Source organism: Macaca fascicularis, chromosome 2 (assembly GCF_037993035.2).
Source record: "Macaca fascicularis isolate 582-1 chromosome 2, T2T-MFA8v1.1".
In the NCBI taxonomy this organism is placed as follows: domain Eukaryota; kingdom Metazoa; phylum Chordata; class Mammalia; order Primates; family Cercopithecidae; genus Macaca; species Macaca fascicularis.
The window spans coordinates 10,042,947-10,054,985 of NC_088376.1; the positions used below are offsets into that span (position 1 = coordinate 10,042,947).

Here is a 12,039-nt window from a genome sequence, read left to right on the forward strand (position 1 = left end):
CTGAAAATTAAGGTCCCACCCAGCCATCAAAGTTCAGTTCAATTTAAATTGTTTCTATGAATCCTTCTTGCCTATCTCCAATCACAGTTAATTTACTTCCCTCACTCTCCACCACTAACTTAGGACTTAGATTATGCTTCTGATCAACATATGATGACTAAAGCATAATTTACCATAAAACGACTTAAATGACTGTATACGCATCTTCTGCATGTGATTCTGAGTACTGTATCTGATCTATCTCCTTATCCTGCAGCACTGCCTCACCTATCATAGTTACCCATAAACATTTTGTTATCTAGGAAAAAATTACAAGATTCAAACAACAGAAAGGGACTTGAATGTATCCACTCTAATTCCCTTGCAAGCCTGAAATTCTGAGACATATACCTCCTTTGTAATCACCCTAAGGAATGTTATATAATACCTGCCTATGGGTTGACTGAAAAGAGGAAGAAATTACCAACTATGGGGTCAGATGAGAATAAAACCAACTGGCTGGGCGTGGTGGCTCATGCCTGTGATCCCAGCACTTTGGGAGGCCGAGGCAGGTGGATCACAAGGTCAGGAGTTCGAGACCAACCTGGCCAATATGGTGAAACCCCATCTCTACTCAAAATACAAAAAAATTAGCCAGGCGTGGTGGCAGGTGCCTGTAGTCCCAGCTGCTCGGGAGGCCAAGGCAGGAGAATCACTTGAACCTGGGTGGTGGAGGTTGCAGTGAGCCGAGATCAGGCCACCGCACAGCAGCCTGGGTGACAGAGCGAGACTCTGTCTCTAAATAAATAAATAAATAAATGAATCTAACTAACTGACCGTCCCAAGGCTGAGACTCAGAGCATAAAACCTACGATGCCAAGTTCTAATGCTATAATCACTAGCATATATGTCTACTTACAAGAAGTATTCAATTTACACTGAATGAATGAAGAACAGATGAATTAATGAAGTGATTGCTAAAGTGTCACTACAAACATCACAGGTGTGGAGGTCACGCTGATCCTGACAGAAAAGCAAACCAAATCCCTCACCTGTTTTCCAAGTTTCATCTTTCCACATGAAAATGAATTGTTAAATCAAGAATCCTTAAGTCTAAATATTGATTTGCCTTTTTTGAAGAAATAAAAGCTTATAGCATATATCAAAAGTTCAGACAGCCAAGCAAAACTCTGGCATCACCTGGTCCTTCCAAATAAAAACACGTAACCCTCTGCAATGAATCTCAGAGCCTTGCAGTCTGATAGAGGACTAAAGCAATACCAAGTTCATGGGCCATCTGGGACAGCAGGAAGAAGGTCAAGGTCAGGAGTCAAGATTTTTCAGATTCACTAAGAGCTCTGTCAGAAACAAGAGGATCCACACGTTCTTGGGTCTCAGTTTCCCCATTTCCAAAAAAAAAAAAAAGGAAATTAATTTGGCAAGTACTTGAAAGGACTGTAACTAGATGCCTGGCGCCAGAGTTGGACTAAATGATCTCTAAGGTCCCTTTCTCCTCTCAAAATCTTACAACTCTTACAATCACTGTTAGTAGACGTTCTTTTGGCTCTGACCTGAAAATCTGGCTGGAAACATAAACAGTCTTCTACATAAAAACACACATTTACCAGCTATAATTTGGACTTGGCAACATGAGGTTGTACCATAGCTGAGAGGAAAATGTGCAAAATTTTCTCCAGTGATAATGCTACTTTAGGCTATACCATGGCTCATATCGATAGGTGGTACAAACCTAGGCCAGAGCAGGGCCAAGCCGCTGTCACATCTATGTCACTTCTACACAAGAGGAGGGCATGTTCATTTTCTTTTGAACTTACCAACAATCTTCCATATGAAGTGTCTCAAAAATAACAGGCCTCTCCCTACCAGATTTGTCCTTTTCCATTTGGCAAACTGTATTTTATTTTTTGTCTTCCTCCCTTCTGTTTTACAGAGAACGTAAGCCAACATGGCAACAGGCGTTTTGTTTATTTCCTTTCTCTTCAAAAACAAAGCCATGGCTTGAGTACACCTAACAGAACAAGGTCCACCCGAAAAAAAACTTTTCATAAACTTTTGAAAGTGCCATGTTTGAATTTTTTAATGGAACGCACTGGAAAATCCTTACTATTCTTCTTATGTATTCATAGTGATTATCAATATGACATCAAAGTATTTGCATAGCCCTTTCGGTTTAATACTTTCAAATCCATCTGTATTTCATTTAATTGTAAGAGGTATATATATTTGTTTTGTTTTTAATGAAGACAAAACTGGGACTCAGCCTGCCTTGCTCAAGATCACACAACTAGAATAAGCTATGTAACTAGTTTTCAATCACGAGTCTTCTGTCACTACTTCAAACAACATTGTGAGAACTAAAGATTTAAAACGCAACAAAATAGTTTCCATGAAAAACTACGAGAGGAAACAGAGTCAGTGACTTTAAAAATTGTACATAGTAAACACTACACAAAAAACCAACCTCAGCAAAATACGACCAAAGGTATATTAAAGGCAACGCTAAGGATTTCTTCATTTTATTAAAAAATGACTAAAACTAAGAAAAATCACTCATATTGGTTTAATTTGCCAAGGGTTCTATCTGTTGCATAAAATAAATACAAACTTTATAGGACTCTTGTTCATCACTGGCATCTGATAGTTGATTTTATTAGTATACACCAAAACAAAATGCAAGAAATTCACGGCCTATATTAGCAATACACATATTTTTTAATAGCCTTAAAAGATCTAGACTCGAAACTGAACCAGAACTTACTGGTTACAACTACAACTTACTGATTTCAAATGACAGATAATATTAAAAGCTTTTTCTGCTTCTTAATATCTACTATATGAAAATATGCTCACCAAGAAATCTCTATAGCTCATTCCCTCCTCTCCTTCTTCAAGTCCTCGTTTAAGTGTCTCCTTCTCAGTGGGGCCTAGGTAAGCCCTGAGCCCCTCCCTGTTTCCCCACTTATCCACTCTAATGTACTTTATAAAGTATACATCTTGTTTATTTCCACTAGTTCCACGAACTTTTACGGTCCCTGAGGACAGAATGGCGTCTGTTTTTTTGCTAGAACATTCCTAGTGCTTGAATAATGCCCACATAGGAACACAGAATTATTTGTTGAGCGAATGAATCATTTCTTTCTTTGTCTCCTTCAACCTCAAATTTAGGAGAAAGAAAGGCAAATAATAGAACAAACCATTTAAGCAGTTGTTACCTCAGACTTTTTCTCTTTTACACTTCTTATTATAGGATATTTTAAACGTATACAAAAGTATACGTTTAAAAGACTGTATGCCTATATCAAAATATCTCATGTATGCCATAAATACATATACCTACTTGTACCTACACAAATTGAAAAGAAAAAATAATACTGTAAAACAAATGATAAAATTAATGAGCAATAATTCAGTATATTATATGTTCCACAAATGATATTAGGTATTTTTTAAAAGGTAGATTGAATAACAGAATAAACTTCGATGCACCCAACAGTTATCAAATCATAACCAACCCTATTTCACCCATGTTCTGACTCAGTAGTTTCCGAACCTTATTATTTGGAAAAAAATTATCAGACACCATTCCATTTTATCTACAAATATTTCCAATGTTTCTCTAAAAGACAAAGAAGACTCATGTTTTTCTTCAATATATCTATATGAACATAGTCACACCTAAAACTATAACAATAATTCTATTACTTTGTTAGATTTTCTTCTTGACATAAAGCACTTCTTCAGCTTAAATGGTGGCAGCTTTCAGCAGTTACCTATGATCACAGTCTGAGAACCACTTCTAATTTCACATCTGATTCCAGCCCCGAGTTACTTTGCAATTACCACTCTCTGGAAACCAAGAGTTCTATATAATTGATATGTATAATGTGCACCCTTGAACTTACCCAGAAGAGAAAACTCTAAGGATATTTGACGTTGCTTTTGCTAGAAAAAAATGTTGCTGACCACAAGGATCCACATTAACCAACTACAGCCTTAAAATGTCAGCCTTACTCATTTGGATGCAATATTTGTAGATAGAGAACACAGCAATAAAAAAGACATGGCTGTATGTCCTCCAAAATAACAAGGAAATGTTGCCTTCTCAAATGGTATTCCTAAAAAAAAATGGTTTTGGGATCTGAAACAAAATTAGTAGGCAAAAGGATTTTGAGGGCTTCGGAGGGTAAGCCAGCAGAACTCTGGGAAGCTTGAGTAGGGTATGTTGCATTAAAATACCTTAGATCTTCGTAAGTTGTAAAGCTCTCAATCGGCCCTGGATAAATGTTTATCCAGCACAGAAACAATCATGAAATTCATGAGCTCCCTAGGATAGCTATAAACATGACTTTAACTTCAGCTCTTACCTGTACTTTGAAAGCCTCTTCATCAAGAGGCGGTGGAGGAGGAAAGTTTCCAGAGATAGATGGAAGGGCACTGGAATCATCTAGAGGTGGAGGTGGGGGTGGAAGAAAATCACCTACAGAAAAGAAGTACACACATGAAGTTAATAAGGATGCAATGTTATAGTACTCCTATGATATATTTGCTGGCATTTTACTTCTTTATAATTGGCTTTGACACATAATTTTTTGTATTGCATAGGAATTATTCCCCATCTTAATTAGTAGCCTTAATTAGTAGTCTTAACTTTCAGAAGAAAGAGGATCAGATTTGATATTTAGAAATGGTATAAAAGCTAGTCTAGAGGGGTCAATATATTAAGTAAAGCAAAGAGTGAGCTTGGGTGGGGGATAGGGTTACCGAATTTTATACGCCTTGGTGCTTGCCCTCAATACATTTTCAATCAAATAGAGTAGGAAAAAAATTGCACACAACTAAAGATAATGCAAGGTGCAATGTATGAAGATGCACGAATAACCTCTGGAAATTAAGATAAAGTGGAGGATCATGGAAGTCTCAGTGGATCATATAATTTTCCTGAAACATGATGTAGAAAGCACGTCCATCCTTGGCAGAGAGACAGGAGAATATAGGCATGGAGATCAGAAAGTTCAGAGCATAGAGAATAAAAAGCAAGTCATGACATAGGAAAAACATGGGACACAGGAATGTAAAATAATGTCAGCGTGTTATAAAAAATATGTGATAAAATTAAGCTTTTTACATGTTGCACATCGAAATAAGGGTTTGAATTTTATCATGCATGCAGCAGAGATCCACCAAGGATTTCTGAGAAAGAAACACTTGGTTATAATATGATTTACTAAAGACTAATTTAAAAGTCCATGCAGGACAGATTAGGAGAAAAGAATAAGAAACAACCAATTTAGAAATCTATACATAATCCAGGCAAGAAGTAATGAGACTTCGAGACACTGAGAAAAACCTAGCATCTCTCACCAACAAGAGTAGCACACTGCTGTTAGAGTTATTGAGGGAATGAATCTAATCTCTGCGATCTAGGTTATACACATATATCCAAGAGCTTTATGGTTCCTGATATGAAATCTTTTTAAACAGTCTGCAAAAAATGGTATTGGAGAAACAGAAACTTCTACCTTTTAACCTTTTCTTTATTTGTTCTTTTCCTATTAAAAATAATGTTTTTGATGTATGGGAGAAGAGAGCTTTTCTATTTATGGATGAGTAGCTTTTCCTTGCATTTTAGTTGCGCAACACTTGGGGTAGGGCAGCAGTCTCCATCATTAAATGAGTTGCTTTTGGATATTACCAAAACATCATAGTTTAGGCCCTCAGAAATAAAAGTATAAGAATGGAAGAGTAAGCACAGTAGAATGACTATGAGTAGGTTTCCTTGTTCTTATATACCTTTGAAATGGTTCAGTGGGCCTCTATTTGCCTTATAAATAACAGTCTTAGAATTGAAAGTATAGCTAAGCCAAGAACTGTCAGGTCTAGCCCCAAGCCAAATTCAGACTGCTAAGCAATCAAAAGCACTATCTCTCGAGTACTATGCTTACTAGACTCGCAGCTTGCCAGGCAGTGTGCTAAGATTTTCATACACTGCCACCGAATCATACAACAACCCTCAGTGCTGATGGTTCTCAAACTTTCGAGTTCATCAATATCTCCGGAATGCCTTATTAAAATACAGATTTCTGGGTCCTGGATCCAATAATTTGCATTTCTAATAAGTCCCTGGGTGATTGATGCCTTTGGGTCTGAGAACACACTTTAATAACCACTGCATGTTATTACTACTTCAGACCCACAGGATAAGAAACGTTCAATAACTTACATCATAAAGAAAATGTTCTACTTCTCTTATTCTGCGGGTGCACAAATCTGGGGAAATAATTCGTCCATATCTTTATGATGATTATAAATCCCATAAACCTGTATTCATTCCATTCAGTAGTTTTAAACATTGGTTAAATACCAGAATCACCAAGGAAACACATTTAAAAATGCTGATGTCTGAATTCCATCTCACAGCAATTCAATCAGAATCTTGGGGATAGAAGACAGGGAGTGAGGGGGTCAGGCACCAGGACACCTATAAAACCTAAGTGATTCAAACCTGCAGCCAGGATTGAGAAACTTTCATTCGGCCACAGACAGCATGAAAAAGTATTTCATACTTGTTAATTAAAATGAACGGTCAAGAAGTTCTTTACTGCCTTTAAAAGTCTTAATGTATGAAAAGAATGCTCACAATGAGATCTCAGGCAATGAGGCAAAAAAGGTTTAGGTTGCTGATTACCAACTCAAGTTCACAACCTAATTTCCAGGTTCAAATGTTCTATCGGAACCTATGCTGTATGAGTCCGTTCTCTCACTGTTATAAATAACTGCCTGAGAACGGGCAATTTATAAAGAGGTTTAATTGACTCACAGTTCTGCAGCCTTGACAGGAAGCATAGCTGGAGGGCCTCAGGAAACTTACAATCACGGCAGAAGGTGAAGGGGAAGCCAGCACATCTTACATAGTGGCAGGAGAGAGACAGCATGAAGGGGGAACTGCCATACACATTTAAACCATCAGATCTTGTGAGAACACACTCACTATCACAAGAACAGCATGAGGGAACCACCCCCATGATCCAATCCCCTCCCACCAGATCCCTCCCTTGACACGTGGGGATTACAATTCAAGACGAAATTTGGGTGGGGACACAGAGCTAAACCATATCACTATGTCTTCTTCATACCCACTTCATAAAAGGATTCCTGGGCCCCCCTCTTATACTTCATCAGATTCTGTTACATCATGGGAAATTTTCAGACCATCAGACAGTATCAGAACTGAACAAAATCTTGGAGATCACACTATCAAACAGAGGCCCTGGGTGATTGATGTGATTGGGTCTAAGACCACACTTCGAGAACCACAACATGTTATTCCTACTTTAGACCCATAAGATTGGAAAGGTTCAATAAACTATGTCATAAAGAAGCTACATGAAAAGTCCAAAATGTCACCACAAATAAATCTTAAAAAGTACAGCTGTCTGTCCCTTCCAAATATATCCTTCTTTACTCTGTTTCTCTAACAGAACTTAGACATAGTGAGGCACAGGTTGATGACAATCCTGGGCGGGCCAAAAAGAACAAAAAAGAAAAGTGGAATGTTTTTGTTTGTTTTAAGAAACAACTTGAAAAGATGGACTCTATATTCTAAGCATGAAAAGGCAGATGTTAAAAAGCCCTCATGATAAACACATAATTATCTGCTTTATTTAGATCAATTATTAAGTCAGACCGAAGTTTTCAGTTCTTTAAGCTTCACCATCAAAGGGTCCTAACTGCATTCCGTAGAGAGGAGCTCACGTTTTCAAAAGATGTAGAGGAACGGGCAAATGTCTCAAAAACAGATACAAATCTGATAAAAGGAGAGGAAATAGGTCCCTTGGAGAAAGGCATAAAGTAACTGGGATACTTTCAATGAAAAACTGCTAATAACTATCCTAAATCAGACTGAAAGTTTAAGAGAATTCTAACTTAAAGCTCATCATTTTAATACACAAGTAAATAAAGGGAAATGCCTCTAAGTTGCTGTGAAAATAAGTTCAGCTTTAGAGAAAAGGCAGAATTCTCATATTTAAGAAAAATGGGAAAATGAACTGAATTTACGAGTAGAAGAAGGGGGAAGGAGGTGTTCTCCATTCTAATAGATTTCTGCAAACAATGAAACAATGAAAGAGCATGGGGCTTTGATTCCTAGGCGGTGACCCTTCTGGAGAAAAGCCCCTGGATGAAATGAACTGCAGTACCTCCCGGCCAGCACAGGTAAGCTGTAGATCTTCATATGAGTGCGTGCCCTATCCTCTCTGCCTTGCCTCCCAGATTCTGTGACCTACAGGGAAACTTGCAACTCACCTCCCAGACTGTGAGACATACAGGCAAGCTTTAAAACAAAACAAAACAAAACAAAAAAATGTCATCCAGCAATTGGCAGCGATATATTAAATCTAAAATGGAAATGTCCAGTTTTAGAAGCGGTAGAGTGGTCATAGACACGTGCCTTCAGACCTGGTCCCTCCATACTCCTCCACTCGTCATCCAAATCCTACCTACATACAAAATATATTTATGCCTCAATTTTCGTGTAAAATGGTTTATTCAAAGTTACATAGCTGGTGAAATACAGAGCACGAAATGGATTCTCACTCTCTTGGAGAGATGCTGAGAAGTATCTTGCTTGATTTGCTCCATGTGAATCCAAATCACTCAGCTAATATTCAAAAGGTTTTTGCTGTGTGCAAGAGGTAGCAGCAAGAAAGAGTTAAACAAGGAGTTGGACAAATCAAGTATTCCGTCTCTGATTCCCAAACACTACTTTCTGCCAATTTACTTCAGAAAACAGCCTGTCAGGCATATTGTTAACTCGAAAAGGGAGTGAGGAAAAACTCCGGAGGACCTAGCTATGCATATTTCTCAAGCTCTCCCTTTTAGCCCAGGGGTAAAAAGGATGCAGCAGTGAGAAGCAGGGATGCTTAGCTGGGACTGCCTGAACTTATTCCCCACTGTGGTTACCCTAACACTTGCGTCAGTCAGATACGAAAGGCATCTCCCTAACGCGGAGCTTGGTCATCCCTTTATGACACAAAGGCCCCCATCAGAGGGTGAAGATAACAAGAATTTACCTGCAAAGTAAGTAAATTACTACTTACGGGTAATTGTGGAAGAAAAACACATGGGAACAATTCAATTCTGACTATCAACCAAGTTTGGATTCGTTTACTCTTGTATAAAAAGAAAACAAAGAAAGCATTACACTCTTCTTCAGCTAAATATCCATATAAAACCCACACACACATCCAAGGATTTAGATAGCAGTCCTTTTTGTGCCTCATATACAGTTCTACCAGAGCATCCGTAATACTTGATTGTATTTGTGTGTTATGATCACTCCCTCCCGGTTAGAACTGAAGCTTCTCACAAGTAGAGTCCACTCATGATTTATCTTTATATGCCCATCTCTAGTCACAGATCTGGGCCAGAACATCCTTAGTAACTGTAGGTCGAATGACTGAAAAATAAAAACTCATTCAATTCCTTAACTGATGTTTAAATAAATGACCTGGTGTCTTTGACCCGTACATCTCAAATGTCAATGTTCCAATCATCAGCGAATCTAGATCAAATGCAGACTCTGATTCAGGTCCACACTGGGACTACAGATTCTGCATTTCCAACATGCTCTCAGGTGTTGGTGACATAGACCCACGGGCTGCACTGGCAGTGACATGGCTCTAGCTTCTGCTAGCTGACAGCTACTGCTTCTCCCACTTTGTTGAGGGGATAATTTTTGGTTGTTGGAGGAAAATCTATTAAGGTAAACATAAAACCATTAGATACTCCACAAGTTAATAATGTTCTAAATTATGAAGCCAAAAGAGACTGGGTTGGAATACACACACATAAACACACACACACACACACACACACACACACACACACACACACACGGTGAACAATGAACAATTTTTTAAATCATGGTTAGCAAAGCGTAAGTTTCAACTAAAGACAGTATTCATTTCTATTAATAGTAACTAGTGGCCAGGCACATGGCTCACGCCTGTAACCCCTGCATTTTGGGAGGTTGAGGTGAGCGGATCAGGAGGTCAGGAGTTCAAGACCAGCCTGGGCAACAGGATGAAACCCAGTCTCTACTAAAAATACAAAAATTAGCAAGGTGTGGTAGCAAGCACCTGTAATCCCAGAGACTCAGGAGACTGAGGCAGAGAATTGCTTGAACCGGGAGGCAGAGGTTGCAGTGAGCCAAGATGGAGCCACTGCACTCCAGCCTGGGCGACACAGCAAGACTCCATCTCAGAACAAGAAGAAAACAAAAAACAAAACAAAACAAAAAACAAACAAACAAAAACAGTAACTAATACAGAAAAAAATATATGTTTGAAGGGAAAATAGTACAAAACTTTAAGTCCAAAAACTTAAAACACAAACCCCAGCTCCACCCTTTACTTCAGGCAAGGCAATTCTACAGTCCCAGACCCAGTTTTCCTCATCTATGAAATGAGGATAACCGTAGCTACTTCACAGTGTCAATCTGTGGATCAAAGCAGCTAAGATAGGAACTTTGAAACTTTTTTAACACAACCTAGAGTAAAAAAATATATTTTATATAATGTGATAATATTGCTATCTAGATATGTATACATACATGTATACTAGAAAAAAAGGATTTCATGAAACCATAACTACTATATAAATAAAACACACATTGAAATGTTCTGTTATTAAAAATATATATATATATTGGTTGTGACCCATTAAATCGACTGTGACCCAGAAATAGGTCTCAATTTACGTTTTGAACATAACTGAGCTAAATTATATGCAAGACATTAGTACAATGTCTATATTATACATGACCTTATGCACAAGAGGGCAACTGAATCTAAACTTGATCACTCAGAGGAGGAGACCAAGCTCCCTGAACAAGGTTCCTTAAAGAGAAAAAGTGAGAGGATAAAACAAATGTAGCAGCAATGATGATCTCCATAAGGCAATGGAATTATGCCACAGCTATAATGTACACCCCACAGACTACAGGCAATTTATTATGAAGCTAAATAACTGAAGACTTCATTTACAATTTCAACTTCAACTCCATCTTCAATTTGCATCAAAATATGTGTGCCACCAAGAAAACTGCACCAGAAAGCACCTTGGGTGAAATGTTTTTAAATGAAGCATTCAAGGCCTAGGACAGCATGTATAATGTTATCATTTGTTTAATAATGTATATACATATCTGTATGTATTACCACAGACTATCTTTTAAATGGAGTCCCAAACTATTGATAACAGCAAGTTGTCTCTATGAAGCTAAATTTTGCAACTGAGGAATGAAAAGTGGAAGGGAAATACTCTCCATTATACAAATTCTTAACCTGTCATTATTTTACCCATTTATAATTTTTAAATAACACGTATGCACAAAACAGAAATTTTCGGTACCTGAAAATGTGTCATCTCCAAATGTTCAGCTGAGTAAGGTTTTAAAAACTACCAGGAAATGCATTATGGCAAAGGCCAAGAGAAAAATTGAGGATACATCCCATTTAATGCATCACTTCTCGGCATTCTCAACCTATTTACAGTGCACTGGTTGGAACTAACAATATGAAAGCAATTGCACTGATTTGCTCAACATGCTGTTTCTATTAAAGATGAAACCTTTTCCAGCTCTTTTCCTGTCCCATTCTGCCCTTCTCTCTGACATGGAAGGGGTTACTAATTTGACTGATCCAGCTACTACTGTGAAAGTCTCAGTTTTAGAAAGCAATACCCAGGAAATCTCCTTCTTAAACTTTCTGCTTCAGACCTCTGAGCATCTGGCTCCCAGGACAGACCAGCTGGAAGGCTGTACTTCTTGACTCTAAAGCAAAGGATCAGAATGTCAAGCCAGGTCTTCAGGAGCTACAGCTCATTGAGTATGTTGACTTCCAAGATATAGTGGTGTGAGGAAGATATGGGATAAAAATTCTGCTTGTTCCTAGAGTCAAAGTCTCTGCGCTATCTCAGTGGGATCACAGACCTCTGTCCCAGAGGGAGAGCAAGCACTTATGAAGCTATTACTAAAGCAGC

At 38.1% G+C, this 12,039-nt stretch overlaps 1 protein-coding gene across 26 annotated transcripts in view; it reads right to left on the bottom strand.

The window, feature by feature from the left end:
• The window catches only part of LPP (LIM domain containing preferred translocation partner in lipoma), a 724,989-nt gene that overhangs the window by 392,695 nt on the left and 320,255 nt on the right, over window positions 1-12,039 (bottom strand). For all 26 annotated transcript variants that reach the window (XM_074030779.1, XM_074030782.1, XM_065539344.2 and 23 more), the window contains one exon: window positions 4,365-4,477. Coding sequence is in view for 21 of the 26 variants with exons in the window: in XM_074030782.1 (XP_073886883.1) it covers window positions 4,365-4,477 (113 nt within the window). In the remaining 5 variants the exon portion in view is untranslated. The remainder of the gene's footprint in view (window positions 1-4,364; window positions 4,478-12,039) is intronic.